Here is a 16,847-nt window from a genome sequence, read left to right as displayed (position 1 = left end):
TTTAGACATTGAATGAAACAGACTCAGTTTACAATAAAAGTTTTTGTTTTAAGAAATCAAAATATCTGTCAATCAACTCTCCTGACTCTGGCTCATGAGTCTATGGATATCATGTAACCTTCTGGTAAAAAGTGCATCCTGCTGGGTGTCTTGCACAAAAAGTATACTCAAACTTGATCAGTCTGGACTGAATTTTTTATTATTAACACTGTCTTTCCATTTGCTATACATCATCTTTTGTGCATTTGGTTAGCATAAGCTAGTCCCCAAGTCTTATCACCATTGGAAGCAATGGAGAAATAATCCCTGGGTTTCTAAAGCTAAAACTTTTTCCAGATTCCATGTTGTCTCTTGTCCTTGATTGGCATGTTCCTCCTTTGCACCATACTTCTTTTCCTTGATTGGAGTGGATTAGCATGGCTTACTTTTACAGCTTGCTGACCTCATTGATTATATAGAGATCTCTTGATCAGTATTGGACTATAAAAGAATAACTCTAAGTCCTATAGCTATTACCACACCATATTTTTTTGGACAGAGGAGTTTGGAATTTATTCTAAAAATAATGAAAGGTCTTTGGAGTGTTCTGAGTTTCAAAGGGGCACAGTCAGAGTTGTCATCTGTAATGTGTAGAACAGACTGGCATTGGAGAGGTCTTTAAGAATATTTCCTGCACTGTTGGAAATTCAATCAACTTTCAGGGCTGTAGCCACCTCCACACCCATACAGTTTGTATCCAATTACTGCTCTATTCACATTGCCATCACCCTAGTCCAATCCATTTTCACTCCTCAGTTCATTTCTTATAAAGCCCCCTAACAAGTCTCCCTGCTTCCTCTTTTTCTCCCACTAAAATCAATTCTTTACATGGTAACTAGAGAAGTTATTAAAAAAAAACAACTTTATTTTCATATCATTCAGGCATCCTAAATTCACCCATTTAAAATATACAACTAAGCAGATTTTAGTATATTCACAAGAGTGTACAACCATTGCAAGTGTCTAATTTTAAAACATTTTAATTGTTCCTCAAAAAACCCCATATCTATTAGCAATAATTTCTCATTTCTCTTTCCTCCCAACCCCTGGCAACCTCTAATCTACTTCCTGCTTCTATAGATTTGCTGATTCTGGACATTCACATAAATAGAATCATACAATATGTGTTTTTTTTTGTGGCTTGCTTCTTAGACTTAATGTAATGCTTCCACCAGAAGTGTGTGAGGTGTCAAGTTTCTTCTCCACGTCCCTCATCAAGATCAACAATTGGCTATTGTCTATCTTTTTTATTATAGCCATCCTAGTGGTTGCGAATCACCATCTCATTGTGGTTTTGATCTGTTTCCTTAATAAATAATAGTGTTGAGAATCCCTTAATATACTTATTGGCTTTTGGTATATCTTCTTCGAAGAAATGTTTATCCAGCTCCTTTGCCCATTTTTAAATAGGGTTGTATATTTTTTAATTAATGAGTTGTAAAAGTGCTTTACATAATGTAAATATTAGCTCCTTATCAGAATCATGGTTTGTAAATATTTTTCTCCCATTTTCTGGGTTATTTTTACACTTTTAAAGTTCATTTTTATTTATTTTGAGAGAGAAATAGAGAGGGAATGGGGGAGGAGCAGAGAGAGAGGGAGACAAAATCCCAAGCAGGCTCTGCACTGTTGGTGTAGAGCCCTGTGTGGGACTTGAACTCACAAACTGTGAGATGACCTGAGCTGAAATCAAGAGTCAGACCAACTGAGCTACCCAGGCACACTGTTTTTCTACTTTTTTGATGGTATTGTTTATAGCACCAAAGTTTTTAATTTTCATGAAGCTGAATCTAGCATCTTTTCTCTTTTGTTGCTTATGCTTTGATGTCATATCTAAGAAGGTATGCTTAACTCCAGATCGTGGAGATTTACCCCTATAGTTTTCTTTTAGGAGTTTTATGGGTTCAGCTCTCATATTTATGTCTTTAATCCATTTTGAATTAATTTTTGTATGTGATGTGTCATAGGGTCCCAATTTCATTCTTTATATAGATATCCAGTTGACTCAATACTATTTGTTAAGACTAGAGAGATCTTTTCAAACATAGATCAGATGATAAAACTCTGATTAAAACTTTCAATAACTTTCCATTGCACTTAACAATAAAATCCGAATTTCTCTGCCTACTTCTTCACTCTCATTTTATGTCACTCTCTTTCTTGCTCACCAGGCTGCCAGTTCTCTCATTCCCCAGAATGAATAAAGCTTTCTTTTCTTAGCTTCCTCGTGTTTTTTCATTTCTGACCCTAAATATCTCCTCATAGATGACTTTTCTCAACCTTTCTTCTAAAGCAGATTCTCTCTGTCCCATCCCACTTATTTTTTATATCATCTCCTTTAATTTTCTTCATAGCTTAAAAAACTTTTTTTGTTTGTTTATTTTTGAGAGAGACAGAGTGCAAGTACAGGACGGGCAGAGAGAGAAGGAGACTCAGAATCCAAAGTAGGCTCCAGGCTCTGAGGCGTCAGCACAGAACCTGATGCAGAGCTTGAACCCACAGACTGTGGGTAGCATGCCCTGACCTGAACAAAGTCAGATGCCCATCTGACTGAGCCATCCAGGCGGCCCTTCATAGCTTTAATTATCTATGTATCGGCATTTATTTTACTACATTACTTTTTACTTTGAGTAATACTTCTTTGCATTTGCCTTCGTGTTTTGCATATGACATACATTCAATTCACAAGTCATGTTGTTAGAAACTAAAATTTATAATTAAATGTGACATTAAAAATCACCTTCAACTACTCTTTACAGGTGCAAAAAACCAAAGCCTAAAGAGTGTGAGTTGTCTGGGGTCAGAGAAAGAGTACCTAGCTTTGATTCTGAGAGCTGTAATTTCCACAGCAGTTTCCTTTTGTTTGCAACACTGATTTGCTCTATTCCAATGTCATGCATTTTTTGCAAAAATCACTAAAATGAAGAGTTTTCTTGTTGCTCTTGTTGTTTTAATGTTTATTTTGAGAGAAAGAGAGAGAATATGAGCAGGGAGGGGGAGAGAGAGAGAGAGAGAGAGAGAGAGAGAAAGAGAGAATCCCAAGCAGGCTCCATGCTGTCAGCACAGAGTCTAATGCGGGTCTTGAACTCACCAACCTGGAGCTCATGATATGAACTGAAAGCAAGAGTCTGACCATTAAGCCAACTGAGCCACCCAGGAACCCCAGATAGGAGTTTTTTTTGTAATTTCTTATAAAAATGACATCATTTTTCTAAGCCTCCTTTCTAAAATGCGTAGAATGGGCTCTCCAATGGATGGACAGGACCTGGTTAGGAAGGCCAGAAGTCACTCTTCACAAGGGCACTAAGTCGGACTTCTTTGTTTCTCCCTCCTTGGCTATCCCACCTCCCTGCCTTTCCTTTCTTCCTGGTCAACCGCCCCGGCCCCATTACCCCGAGGCCCCGCCCCCTTGAGGACCGCCTGCCCTGCACCAAGATGGCGCTGGGCGCTTCTGCTTCTGGGGAAGTGAGCTCACACTACTCCGGAAGGGAAGGCGGGGAAAGAGCAGGCGGGTGGGTGACCCGCCGTGGGGCTGTGGGTGGGGCGGCGACCGCAGTTGTGGTATTCACGCTTGCGGCTGGGTGGAGGGCGAAGGACTCGCTGATTTTGGGAGTCCGGTCGAAGGCCCAGGGCCGGGGGCGTTGGAAGAAGTGGCCCCGAGCGGCTCGCCACTGGCCGTAGGAGAGGCGGCCCTGGGAGCCGGCGTCCCGCCCCCGGCGGCCTCCTTCCCAAGCCCTCCTCCCGGGCTGCGCGCGGGCAGTCCCAGTTCTGTCACGGGGGCTGCGGCGGGAACCGTCGAGCGGGCTGGACGGAACCCTCTGCCAGAGGACCCGCTGGAGGAGCAGAGGGAGCGCGGCGGGTCAGTCTGTCAGCTCAGAGGTCAGGCCTCGGGTCGCGGTCCGTGGTCCTCCGTCCTTCGCCCAGCCCTCTTGGCTAGAATTTCCGACCTCCCCACGCTGCTCCTGCTTCTCCTTTGAGTAAACCACCAAAGCCTTTGGCAGGGTGATTTTTTTCCTCCTTGCGTTTGCCGGGAAGGGGATACATATTTAGAGGATCTCTGTCCTCATGCTGCCCCTGCCCTCTTAAAAGTTCTCCTTTGGTAGGAGTGATTGTATTCCTTCCCTGGACCATTTGACGGTTCCCACCCGGCCGCGGCCTGATTTAGCAACTGGAATCACCTTCAGATCAAATCTTACAAATTCGCACCTACAAAACTACTCTGCAGAGTTGTTCTCTCCCGCCCAAGAAGGGCAGATGGACTTTGGAGTTAAGATGCAGGGGGGTGAACAAGTGCCGACAATGAAAGTGTCAGAGAGTGAAGGAAAGCTGGAGGGCCTGGCCACAGCGGTGACCCCGAACAAGAACAGCAGCAACAGCAGCTGTGGGGGCGGAATCAGCAGCAGCAGCAGCAGCAGCAGTAGCCGCGGTGGCAGTGCGAAAGGCTGGCAGTACAGGTATGGCCCTTTCTTCAAGGTAATTTCCTCAGGTGGGGGTGAGTGTGCTGGCGTCTGCCTTTTAGCGGTTGTTGAAAGGTAAAGTTACCTACTGACTTCCAGAAGCAGCTAATACATCTCATTTGGACCTGGGTTCTCATCTTTCTTAAGCAAGATTTCATTCATTCATTCGTCCATTCAACAGGTATTTCTCGAAGGCCTTTTGGAGAACACATAAATGTATCCCTGAATGCCCTCTGCGTCCCTAGAGTTCATTCCTCCTCTGGTTTAATTCTGTACTCACTTCTGTTCTTGACTGTGTTGTAATTTGTTTATAGGCCTGCCTCCTCTGCTTGACTGTGAAGGCAGGAACTGCTTAACTCAGCTCTCTCCAGAGGCTAGGACATGCTAGGTGCTCAAAACATGTTTGTCAAGTGATTGAGTAGAGTCATTGAATAAGAAAAGATTCTTGAGGCACCTGGGTGGCTCAATCTGTTGCTTCTGACTTTGCCTCATTGCCTGATCTTGAATTTTGTGGGTTTGAGCCCGGTGTGGCGCTCTGTACTGACAGCTCAGTGTGGAGCTGCTTCTGTGTCTCCCCCTCTCTCTCTGCCTCTCCCCGTTCGTGTTATCACTCTTTCTCTCGCTCAAAAATAAACAAAAGAAAAAAAAGAAAAGATTCTTGCCATCGTGGTGTTTGTGACTTAGAAGGGGAAATACACGTAAATAATTTGAACACATGGGCACAGGTGCCTCTTATTCTCTAGTGAGCCTGGAGATGGTCAGGCCATTTACAAGCTCAGTCTTGATGAGAAATTCTGTGTTTGTTAATTTTCATTAATATGAAGGATAAGTTTAAGGAGCAGGCAGAGGGTGCTGGAAAAGCAATGGTAGTTTTGTGTTTGCTTTTGGTAAGTAAAGTATAGGAGATATAATGAGAATCTTTTTAATTGAGATATATTTGTATGTAACATATTCGATTCAGGCATACAACATAATGATTTCATGGTTGTATGTGTTTTGAAAATGATCACCACAATAAACCTAGTGAACATCACCATACGTATAGTGTATTTTTATTGTGATGAGAACTTTTAAGATTTCTCTCTCAGCAACTTTCAAATACACAAAATGTTATCATAAAATTATAGTCACCCTGCTGTACATTACATCCCCAGGACTTATGTTGCAACTGGAAGTTGATCCCTTTTGGCCTCCTTCACCCAATTCACAGTTCATGCCTCCACCCCATGCCCTGCTCTGGTAAACCACTGGCCTGTCTCTGTATCTAGGAGTTCACTTTTATTTTATTTATTTATTTATTTATTTTTTAAATTCTTTGTATAAGTGAGATCACACAGTATTTTGTCTTTGTCTAACTTCACTTAATGCCCTCAGAGTCCATTCATGTTTTTGCACATGGCAATATTTCCTTTTTTTTTGTTGGTGGTGGCTAAACAATATTCCATTTTATATACTATGTTTTCTTTTTTTGTTCATCTGTTGATGGACACTTAGGGTGCTTCCATGTCTTGGCTATTGTAAATAATACTGCATTGAACATAGGGGTGCATCTGATCTTTTCAAGTTAATGTTTTTATTTCAGTTTTTTTTTTAGTGTTTATTTTTGAGAGAGAGAGAGAAAGACAAGAGCATGAGCTGGGGAGAGGCAGTAAGAGAGGGAGACACAGAATCTGAAGCAGGCGCCAGGCCCTGAGCTGTCAGCACAGAGCCCAGTGGGGCCACAAACCCACAAACCTCCAGATATGACCCGAGCCCAAGTTGGACGCTTAACCAACTGAGCCACCCAGGCATCCCCTCCCCACCCGTTTTTTCTTCAGATAAATACCCAGAAATAGAATTGCTAGATCACCAGAATCTTAAGAAAAAAAGAATTCAGGCCATTCCATTGTATTGCAGCTCAAGAAATGAATTCTTAAATTTTGGTTAACTGACTCCCTGTATACTTAATTCTAGTCCTTTTTAGCCCTTATGTTGTTTGTAGTTGTGAAATGTGTGTGAAACTTGAAAGGGATTAAGCCCAAGATTCTGTGGGATGCCAAAGTGGCTCAGTTGGTTAAGTGTCCAACTCTGGATTTTAGCTTGGGTCATGATCTCACTTTTCTTGATTTTGAGCCCTGAGTCAGGTTCTGTGCTGCTTGGGATTCTCTCTCTCTCTCTCTCTGCCCCTTCCCCACTCTCACTATCTCTCTCTCTTTCAAAATAAATTTTAAAAAAATATTAAAGCTAAGATTTTCTGAAGAATATATACTTATCATATACAATATACACATAATATCCATATATGTGAAATATGCATGACTATATTAGCACACAGAAATGAAGTATAGAAAATTATAACTTTATTGGTAAGTGATTTTGGGACAGGAAAGTACATTTAGTTACTGTGAGATGTTTAGGTTCACTTTTGGAATCAGCATGAGTTTTTCCTTTTTTTTTTTTTTTTTGGTGGCTAAGGACTAACCATGTAAGATTATCAATTACTTGGCAAGGATATTTTGATATGCTTTAAGGAAGCAAAATAAAGTAATATTCCAACTCAGAAGTCTGTCTTCTGATATTCTCAACTTTTTGAAACCCAGTCTCAGTTGAATTAAAAAGTGAAACAAGATTTTTAGCCCTGGAGAGAGTTGCCATAAAGCCAAGTACTGTACTTTGATTCAGAACTGTATTATCCTTTGTCTAGTGTATTATTTAATGGTTACATAATTTTCAAACTAGAGTCTGTTGGAAGCACATGTGAAAAAGGTTATCACGGTAAATGTACCAGAGAAAATGGCAGCTGATAACTGTAGGACAGTCCAAGAAGATTTGAAAAATTAACATGCAGACTCAGCTGTATTACTTCCTAGTACAGTAGTCAGTCACAGTGGCCTTAAGTCATCTAGGAAGCACAGTGTGTTTAAGAACAATTTCAAAGAAAATATGTGAAAGAAAAAATACTTAAATATTTGGAAAGTGCAGTTATGTGAAACTCTTCCCCAAGGGTGCAGATATATAATGCATTACTGCATTTACATACTGACATATATTTTTATTTTAAATGTGGCTTGTCCAAGGCTAATCTTTCCACCTAGCTCTCAATCTAATTTGTCCCTTTGTCCTGTAGGACATTGATCAAGCAGTTTTCTCCATTGCTCTGGGTTGCTCTCTCTTCCCAGCTGCTTCCCCTGAGACTCAAAGTTTCTAGACTTCAAAAACAACAACTATAATAAAACCCAGCCTAATTCTTTCCTCTTAAAAGTTATTAACACTCAACTGCCTCCATTTCTTTAATCCTCATTTATTGCTAAACCCAAGATAGTTGGCTCTATCCTCACCAAGGATATGAGTGTAAAAGTGATGAATATATTTAGATTCTTACTCCCATTGATTTTTTTTATAAATGTATTAGTTACAGTTCTCTTCTTGCCCCCCTTTTTTAAAAAATAGATTTTACTTTTAATTAATCTCTACACCCACCATGCGGCTTGAACTTACAACTCTGAAATCAAGAGTTGCATGCTTTTTTGACTGAGCCAGGCAGGTGCCCCTCTTTTCTTGAATTTTTGGTATCACTTTCTCTTGGTTTCTCTTTTACACTCTAAGTGTTTCTTTTTTCAATTTCTTTTGTTGGTTCTTTTCCTTAAAAGGCTGGTGTGATATTCCATTCTTTTCTTTCCTTATGCTGCATGTTTTCTGTTATCTCATTCTCTTCCATGGCTTCAGCTATTTCTATAATTTGGGAGGCAATACATTCAATTCCTACCTGTAATGTGCTACTCTACCATTTTAAAAATGGAAATATTTGGATATGTTTTACTGAGTAGTTGAAATTCAGTAAAGACCCTGTGACTCAGACCCTGGGCTTTGGCTTTACAAACTTAGAAAATTAATTAGCGTAATATTTTTGAGTTTTATAAATGCTATAACATATCATTACTTCATTCTTCTTTATGGGTGAATAATATTCTATTATACGTACATACCACATTTTGCTTATCTGTTCATCATTTGACAGACATTTGGGTAGTTTCCATTTTGTGGCTATTATGAATAATGCTACTTTGAATATTTGTGTTCAAGTTGTGTGTGGATATGTTTTCATTTCTCTTGGGTGTATATGTAGGAGTGGAATTGCTGGGTCATCATATGGTAACTTTATGCTTAACCTTTTGAGGAACTGTCAGCCATTTTAAAATTTAAATTGAATTTTTTTTATGTCTTTTATTTATTTTTGAGAGACAGAGAGAAACAATGTGAGCAGGGGAGGGTCAGAGAGAGAGGGAGACACGGAATCTGAAGCAGGCTCCAGGCTCTGACCTGTCAGCACAGAGCCTGACGCGGGGCTCGAACCCATGAACCGGGAGATCATGACCTGAGCCAAAGTGGCACTTAACTGACTGAGCCACCCAGGCGCCCCTAAATTGAATTTTTAGAGAGAGAGAGAGCATAAGTGGGGAAGAGGAGCAGAGGGAGAGAAAGAGAATCTCAAACAGGCTCCACACTCAGTGCAGGGCTTGATTTCACAACTCTGAGATCATGACCTGAGCCGAAATCAAAAGTCAGATACTCAACCCGCTGAGCGACTCAGGTGCCCCTAGACTATTTTCTAAAATGGCTGTACCATTTTACATTCTTGCCAGCAGTTTATTGAGTTTTAACTTCTTTACATTCATATTGGCAATTTATTGTCTGTCTTTTTTAGTTTAAATGTTTATTTATTTTGAGAGAGAGCGCATGTGCGCATGTGCGTGCAAGCTGGAGGTGGGAGGCAAAGAGAGAGGGAGGGAGTGGGAATCCCAGTCAGTGTGGAGCCTGACAGGGAGCTCAGTCTCAGAACTGTAAGATCATGACCTGAGCCAAAATCAAGAGTCGGACACTTAATTGACTGAGTCACCCAGGTGCCCCCAATATTTTTAATGCTTATAAATGTCTTTTTATGTTTATTATTTATTTTGAAATATGTGAGATAGTATATTATCTACTCTTGGGTTACAAATTACCCCAAAATTTAGTGTGTTGAAACTGTATCATTTTTTATCCCAGAATGTTGTGAAGGTTAGGCGGGTCCACTGGTTGTGGGTATTTCACAAGGTTCAGCTGGGAAGCATTCACTTCCTGGCTCACCATGGCTCTTGGCACAATTCATTTCTTTTGGCCTGTTGGACAAAGACCTAATTTCCTTATAAACCGACCGCTGGTGGCCTCCTTTGGTTCCTGGTTGCATGGGCATCTCCACAGAGCATCTTACTACTTGGCAGCTTGTTTTATCAGAGTGAGGAAGTGAGAAAGCAAGAGAATGCTAGCAAGATGGAAGTCACAGTCTTTTGTAACTTAAACATGGAAGTGAAGTCCCCATCACTTTTCATTATATTAGAAGTAAGTGATGAGGTATGCCTGGGTGGCTCAGTTGGTTAAGTGTCTGATCTTGATTTTGGTTCAGGTCATGATCTCATGGTTAGTGAGATTGAGCCCTGTGTTGAGCTCTGTGCTGGCAGCATGGAGCCTCCTTTGGTATTCGCTCTCTCCTACTCTCTCTGCCCCTCTCCCTCTTGTGCACGGGTGACTAAATGATGAGGTTCAGCTCACACAAGGGTATGAATACCACAGGTGAGAATAATGGGAGCCACAGTAGAAGGTGCCTATTCCAGATGATCTTATAAATAGACTCTAGATCGTCATTTACTGTTTTGTTTTGTTTTTAATTTTTTTTAATGTTTTATTTATTTTTGAGACCGAGAGAAACAGAGCATGAGCCGGGAAGGTCAGAGAGACAGGGAAACACAGAATCGGAAGCAGGCTCCAGGCTCTGAGCTGTCAGGACAGAGCCCGCTGTGGGGCTCGAACCCACGAATGTGAGATCATGACCTGAGCCAAAGTCGGAGGCTTAACCAACTGAGCCACCCAGGCGCTCCTCGTCATTTTCTGTTGAGATAGATTTGACAAGTAGGCAATTGGAAATTTGTTTCTAAAGCTGAAAGTTTGGGACTGAAACTGATTGTCAGGGAATAAGAGGAACAACTAGGAGATGGGTTGTAATGACCTAGACATGAGATAATACAGGGAAAGTGTTAGGCTAGAAAAGAAGGAAACCATTAGAGGAAGGATAACACCTTCGTGATTGGCTAGAGGGTTGTAGTGAGGGAAGGAAGTAAAAGTTGACCTTTGTCATCCACATTTGAAACGTTGAGAAGTCTACACAAGAAACAGATTTGGGGAGTCAAAGGATGCATTTGGTTTTCCATATGTTGAGCTTAAGTTGCCAGAATGTTTAAGTGGCATATTCAGCTAGACCTTAGAGATATGGAGTGTTAGGAAACTAGATAATTGCCTTTGTAGTATCCAGAATGTGTTCACTTCTGTTGTCACATTTAATCCTCACTATAGCGCTTAGAGGTAGGTAGGACACCATTACCAGCATTTTATAGTTGAAAACAGAAGTCAAAATGAATTGGCCAGGGCTACACAGCCAGTAAATGGAAGAACTTTTATTTCTAGGTAGTTATTTGCATTGAGGTATTTAAAGTTTTGATAGACTCTCTAAAGGAATGGATAGTTACTGATAAATAGTTTAGGACATGGTGGTTTCATTCTTCACTGCTGTTCTAACTCATGCCGCAAATATTTTTGAGCCTCTACAATGTAGAGCCCTGCTAGTTATTTCTAAAGTAATATGTACATTCATATCAGTAAAAAGTAAGGACTCCCAAGATTTCTTTTGGAAAGATTCTGGAAAAGAAACAGGAAAGAGAAGAGAGGTGTCTGGCAAGCACAGTCAGTAGAGCATGTGACTTTTGATCTTGAGATTGTGAGTCTGAGCCCCACATTGGGTGTAGAGATTATGTAAAAATAAAGCCTTTCAAAAGAAAAAAAAAAAAGAAAAGAGCCTCAGCTGCATTTGCAAAATATATCACGATGGCCCTTTTTCAAATCAAAGCTGAGAAGTAAATTTATTAGATTAGCCCCTAAATTTCTTCTCCCAAAGTAATTTATATTCATTTGTTGTGGCCTTTGTTCACCTTTTACAAGGAAAATAGATTTCTTAATTCTGGATCCTTCCTTCCTTTTTCATAGTAAATGTTCAAACTGTATAAAATGTGCATGTTTCCGTTATTTTCATATTCTTCATGTCAGCTCTCAGAAAAACGCACAGATCTACAAACATGCCATTGCTTATTGAAATGAACAGGAGAGAACTGCTCAGAGGAGAAACTGAAAAGCAAACTGGGATATATAAGAGGCCTGCTCTTCTTATTTTGGGCTCCATTCTGGCCAAGCCCCATTACCAAACAGACAGATCTCTTTTCCTTATTAGCAAATAGTTATGGATTCCAGTAAATGGGTAGAAGTCTAAAAATGTATGGTATAGAAATAATTTTTATGGTCAGACCTGGTGTCTACCACTGTAAATACTCTGTTAATAGGAGAAGTACCTATTTTCAAGTGAGAGGAGGAGATCTGCCTAAACATAACCTAACAGTTACTATCTTCAGGGTTTGACTACTTTTTGAGTTTGAGTTGAAGAAAAAGTTGTGAATGTTTGCTTTTTCTCTCTGTAGGGGTTAAAGGAAAGTCAAATGTATATTTTTGTTATCCTTATCTGAAAGTTGCTATCAATGCTAATGAAAAAAGAGAAAGGCAAATTTTAGGTGTGTAACTGAAAACTATAAAATATTGTTCCAGAAATCTTGTGAGAACTTTACCAAGTTTTGAAGAAAAAATTTGGTTTCTTATGGCGTACTCTGATTTCTTAGTGTTTTATATTTTATTAATTTTAAAAATTTATTTATTTATTTATTTATTTTGAGAGACAGAGACAGCACGAGCAGGGGAGGGTCAGAGAGAGAGGGAGGTACAGAATCTGAAGCAGGCTCCAGGCTCTGCACTACCTGTCAGCACAGAGCCCTATGCGGGGCTCAAACCCACAAACCGTGAGATCATGACCTGAGCTGAAGTCGGACGCTCAACCAACTTAGCCACCCAGGCGCCCCTATATTTTTTCTTTAAAGGTCTAAACACAATCCAGTTAAGTCCATATTTTACATAGAAATTCTACTGTATCAAAACTATACAAACAGGTTAATGTTAGAACATGCAAATTCGTCTTTTTCAAATAAATTGCATAATTTAGATTCCAGAAGAAATTGCCCATCAAATAGATTTGTGGAGAATTATATCTTTTTAAACTCTTCTGTTTTTGCTTTTAAAAAATAGTGGAGAATATTCTTGATGTAAATTATACTGCCCTGTCTAGAGGGAACATCTTTGTCCCTTCCTTTGTTTGAGAGAACATCTTCCCTAGCTAAGAACCTCCCCCTGTACTGATTTTGGTTAATAAAATGATTTGTATCCAGGCTTATTCAGGTTTAACTTAAAACTAAATTGCCTGACTAAATAGTTACGTTACAGTTTGGGTATTACCATCTGGGTTTTAGAACAATTTATTTGGTGCTGAAAGAAAGGATTTTCTTTTGGGTTTATGAGGTATAACAAAGCATGATTTCCCACTCAGTGTTTCCGTGTACTTGAGTTTTGTCTGCCTTTGCCGTTTACTTCCATTGCTGTTCTTGAGGTTGGTTGGAAGGTCCCTGGAGGGGAGAAGCTCAAGTGTGTGGTTGCTACTGGCTGCAGCTAGAAGCCCTAGTCAGATGGATGGTAGGGAGAGAGAAAGAGGAAGGGGAAAATTGGGAAAGAAAAAGGATATAGCAAAGAGAGACAGGGAGAGGGAGAGAGGAAGAAAAGGAGGGAATGAGAATGATACAAATGGTGAGACGAAATGCCACCAATAGTTGCTTCTGAAACAGCTTTCTTATCCTTGTTAGAGGCCTTCTTAAAGTACTACCAAATCTGTAACCTCAATTCTACAAAGAGAACGTCTTTGTCAATTTTGTAGCTGTTTCACATATTTTTATAACATAAGTGAAAACCGTTTTTAATGTGATTTTGGAATAGGTAATATGTTGACTTTATAAAAAATATTAGAAGGGGTCCAGTGAAAAATCTTTTCCATCCTCTACTGGTTCAGGTCTCCTCCCACCTAAAAATGGCTTCTTGTGTGGCACTGAGACTTACCTTCATCCTCTCTTGGTCTGTGGTGTCTTGGTCTTACTGAGGCCTGCTACTGTGGAAGTACATGCTGCTCCCTTTTGGAAGTATATGAGGGATAAGTAAGTACTACTATGCGAATAAGATATGGTACCAGAAAAAGTTTTCTACCTTATTCTAAAAATGTTTAATTATAGGTATAATGTTGCTCTTATTTGCAAACTTTACTTTTAAAATAATAATTTTCTCTTGCGAAAAACCTTCAGAATTTCAAATGATGAGTGATGTACACACATTTTAGGTTGAAAGGGTCATTGGACACATTGAGAATACCAAGGCCCAGAGGGATTAAGTGATTTGGCCAGGGTCACTCATGGCATTAGTCAGTGGGAAAGTCAGAAGTAGATCCTGTATCCCTTTTATGTGGTCTTTCCACAGTATAACACTACCTTATACTTAGCGTTTAGCAACTTAATTTTGAACATAAGGGGTATTGAAAAGCTTACTCACTACATCTGAAAGTCCTGTTTATAGTAAGAGCCATAGCTCCTATTTTTGTTGGCAAACAATGCTGCCTTAGGCTGGTATGAGGAAATAAGTCCTCTTTTTACATTAAAGGATGGGAGTTAAATTGGTGTAGCCTGTTTGGAGAGCAGGTTGGTGATCTTTATAAAAACTAAAAACACATATACCTAGCAATTTCACTTTTTAGTAAATGTGTACAAAGATATGTACAACTCTGTTGCAGCATTATTTGTAATAATAAAAGCCTAGAAACAGAACTCTAGTAGTAGGGAGATTGGAACTGGTTAACTCTATGATATTGCCATAAAATGGATTACTGTGCAGATGTTAAGAATGAGTTAGATCCAGTTTTTTAGGGAGACTATCCCTAAGAAAACTGAGAAAAGCAAAGTACAGAATTATGTGTATAATTGCAGACATTTGTTTAAAAAATAAAATAGGGTGTGTGTGTGTGTGTGTGTGTGTGTGTGTGTGTGTTTGCACACTTGTAGGTGCTTAGAACATCCCTGAAGAAGGACACAAGAAATTGAGAGAAGTGCTTGCCTTTGAGAAGGGGCACTGGAGGCTGGAAGACAGGGTTGGATAATGTAATACATAGTAACGCTTATTGGGAGACAGTTCTCCCTTTGTTCCTTACTGTTTTTTTCCAAAAAATTTGTATAGCAAACAATTTTGGAAGATAGAGTATCTCCTTCCTATGCAAAAGTCAGGTTTATTTACCGTCCAATATAATAAAGATAAGGCCTCCTTGCGGCTGAGGTTAGGCTGATTTACTGTTCCTTAAAAGATGTGGGTTCTCAAAAAAAATTAAAAAGGGGGGGAACTCCTGGGTGGCTCAGTTGGTTGAGCGTCTGATTTCAGCTAAGGTCATGGTCTCCTGGTTCATGGGTTTGAGCTGGACATAGGGCTTTGTGCAGACCGCTCAGAGCCTGGAGCCTGCTTCTGACTCTGTGTCTTCCTCTCTTTCTTCCCCTCCCCAGCTTACATTTTGTCTCTGTCTCACTCCCCCAAAAATAAACAAACATTTAAGAAAAATTAAAGGATGTAGGTTCTCTGCACATGAGGTTCTTCAACCTGTCCCACAACGTTTTGCATGTACAGGCATCTGGTCCTCTTTGTATTTCCCTGTGTGGCTTGGGGCTTTTGCTGTGGCTACTAAAGTCTTTTGTCTCTGATTCAGGAGTCTCATGTCTTCTCTCAGCTTCCATGAAACTGGGCTAACTTGTTAGTTTGTAACATCTCAGACCCTCCATCATTCTTGACAAAATACTACTGGGAAAAATGCAGTAACTATTTTTTAAAATGAAAGAAGTGGAAGTCTAGGTCCCATCATTCTGACTTGAAAATGTCAGGCTAAGAAGATTAAGACGGGGCTCCTGGGTGATGCAAGGGGTAAAGTGTCCAACTCTTGATTTCTGCTTAGGTCATGATCTTAGGGCTCCTGGGATGGAGCCCTGTGTCGGGCTGTGCATTGACAGCTTGGGATTCTTTCTCTCCCTCTCTCTCTTCTCTTTCTCCACTCTCTCTTTCTTTCAAAATAAATAAATAAACATAAAAAAAGAGATAAGACAGATCTAGAAAATTTATCTGGAAAAACGAGCCTAAATCAAAGGAATTTACCTTCTTCCTGGAGTGGGAGAGAATCAATATTTTTTGAGCATTAACCATATTGAATTATACTTCAAATATGTATGGACTGAAATATATTACTTCTTTTTTTTTTTCTTTTCTCATTATAAATCTGCAAGTAGATGTTCTTATCCCATTTGCAGATGAAGAAACTCAGGACCAGATATGTTACTTGCCCAAGGTCACACTGGAGTTCATACTTGTATCTGTCTGGCACTAAGCCATGCCTTTTCCATTATAATAAACAGCTTTCTTTCTTGAGGTGTTAGAGGTGACTTTTTACTTTAACTTGTGGAAGTTTCTTCTGTCCCATCCTCATTGAAGGTCTTTTGTCAAGTGGCCAATTATCTGCATGAGGGATTTCCCAGTTGTCTATAACAATCAGATTGTGTATAGGAATTTTTTTTTCTATGTAGGCAAACATTTTACAGCTGTGCTTCTCAAATTTTCTTTCAGAACTCTCTCAATTGTATAAGATTGTAGGTACCTTAAGTGGATTTAGTTTGTGATTTAAAAAAATTTTTTTAAATGTTTTATTTATTCTTGGGTGGGGGAAGAGAGAGAGACAGACAGACAGACAGAGCATGAGTGGGGGAGGGGCAGAGTGAGAGAGGGACACAGAATGAGAAGCAGGCTCCAGGTTCTGAGCCATCAGCCCAGAGCCGGATGCAGGGGCTCGAACTCATGAATTGTGAGATCTTGATCTGAGCCAGAGTCAGATGCTTTACCCAAGCGCCCCAACTAGTTTGTGATTTAAAACAGCTCATGGCTCGTATAACTTTCTTGAAAGTTTTCTGTATTAGCTTTCAGAATTCATGAGGATTTTATATTCTACTCTTTAATTTACAGAGGTCAGTATAGAGTATTCTGACTTCAGGGCCAGCTGAGAGGGAGGACACAGGAATCAGACAGGACACAATCAAATTGTCAGGTGGTGGTGGTGGTTGTTTTTTAGTGCTTATTTATTTTAAGAGAGAGAGAGAGAGGAGAGAGAGAGAACATGCATCCAAGTATTAGAGGAGCAGAAAGAGAGGGGGGAAAGAATCCCAAGCAGGTCCCGTTCTGTCAGCACAGAGCCCAATAGGGGGCTGGAACCCATGAACCATGAGATCATGACCTGAGCTGAAATCAAGAGTCTGACACTTAGCTGACTGAGCCACCCAGGTGCTCCCA

The 16,847-nt window shown here is 40.1% G+C and overlaps 1 protein-coding gene across 2 annotated transcripts in view; it reads left to right on the top strand.

The window, feature by feature from the left end:
• The first annotated feature begins 3,554 nt into the window (after positions 1-3,554).
• The window catches only part of OSBPL11 (oxysterol binding protein like 11), an 84,064-nt gene continuing 70,771 nt past the window's right edge, over positions 3,555-16,847 (top strand). For both annotated transcript variants that reach the window (XM_029939473.1, XM_029939472.1), the window contains exon 1: positions 3,555-4,493. In XM_029939473.1, coding sequence (XP_029795333.1) covers positions 4,294-4,493 — 200 coding nt within the window. In that variant the 5' untranslated portion in view covers positions 3,555-4,293. The remainder of the gene's footprint in view (positions 4,494-16,847) is intronic.

This window comes from Suricata suricatta, chromosome 5 (assembly GCF_006229205.1).
Source record: "Suricata suricatta isolate VVHF042 chromosome 5, meerkat_22Aug2017_6uvM2_HiC, whole genome shotgun sequence".
Lineage (NCBI taxonomy): Eukaryota > Metazoa > Chordata > Mammalia > Carnivora > Herpestidae > Suricata > Suricata suricatta.
This window is presented reverse-complemented; position numbering and strand designations above follow the sequence as displayed.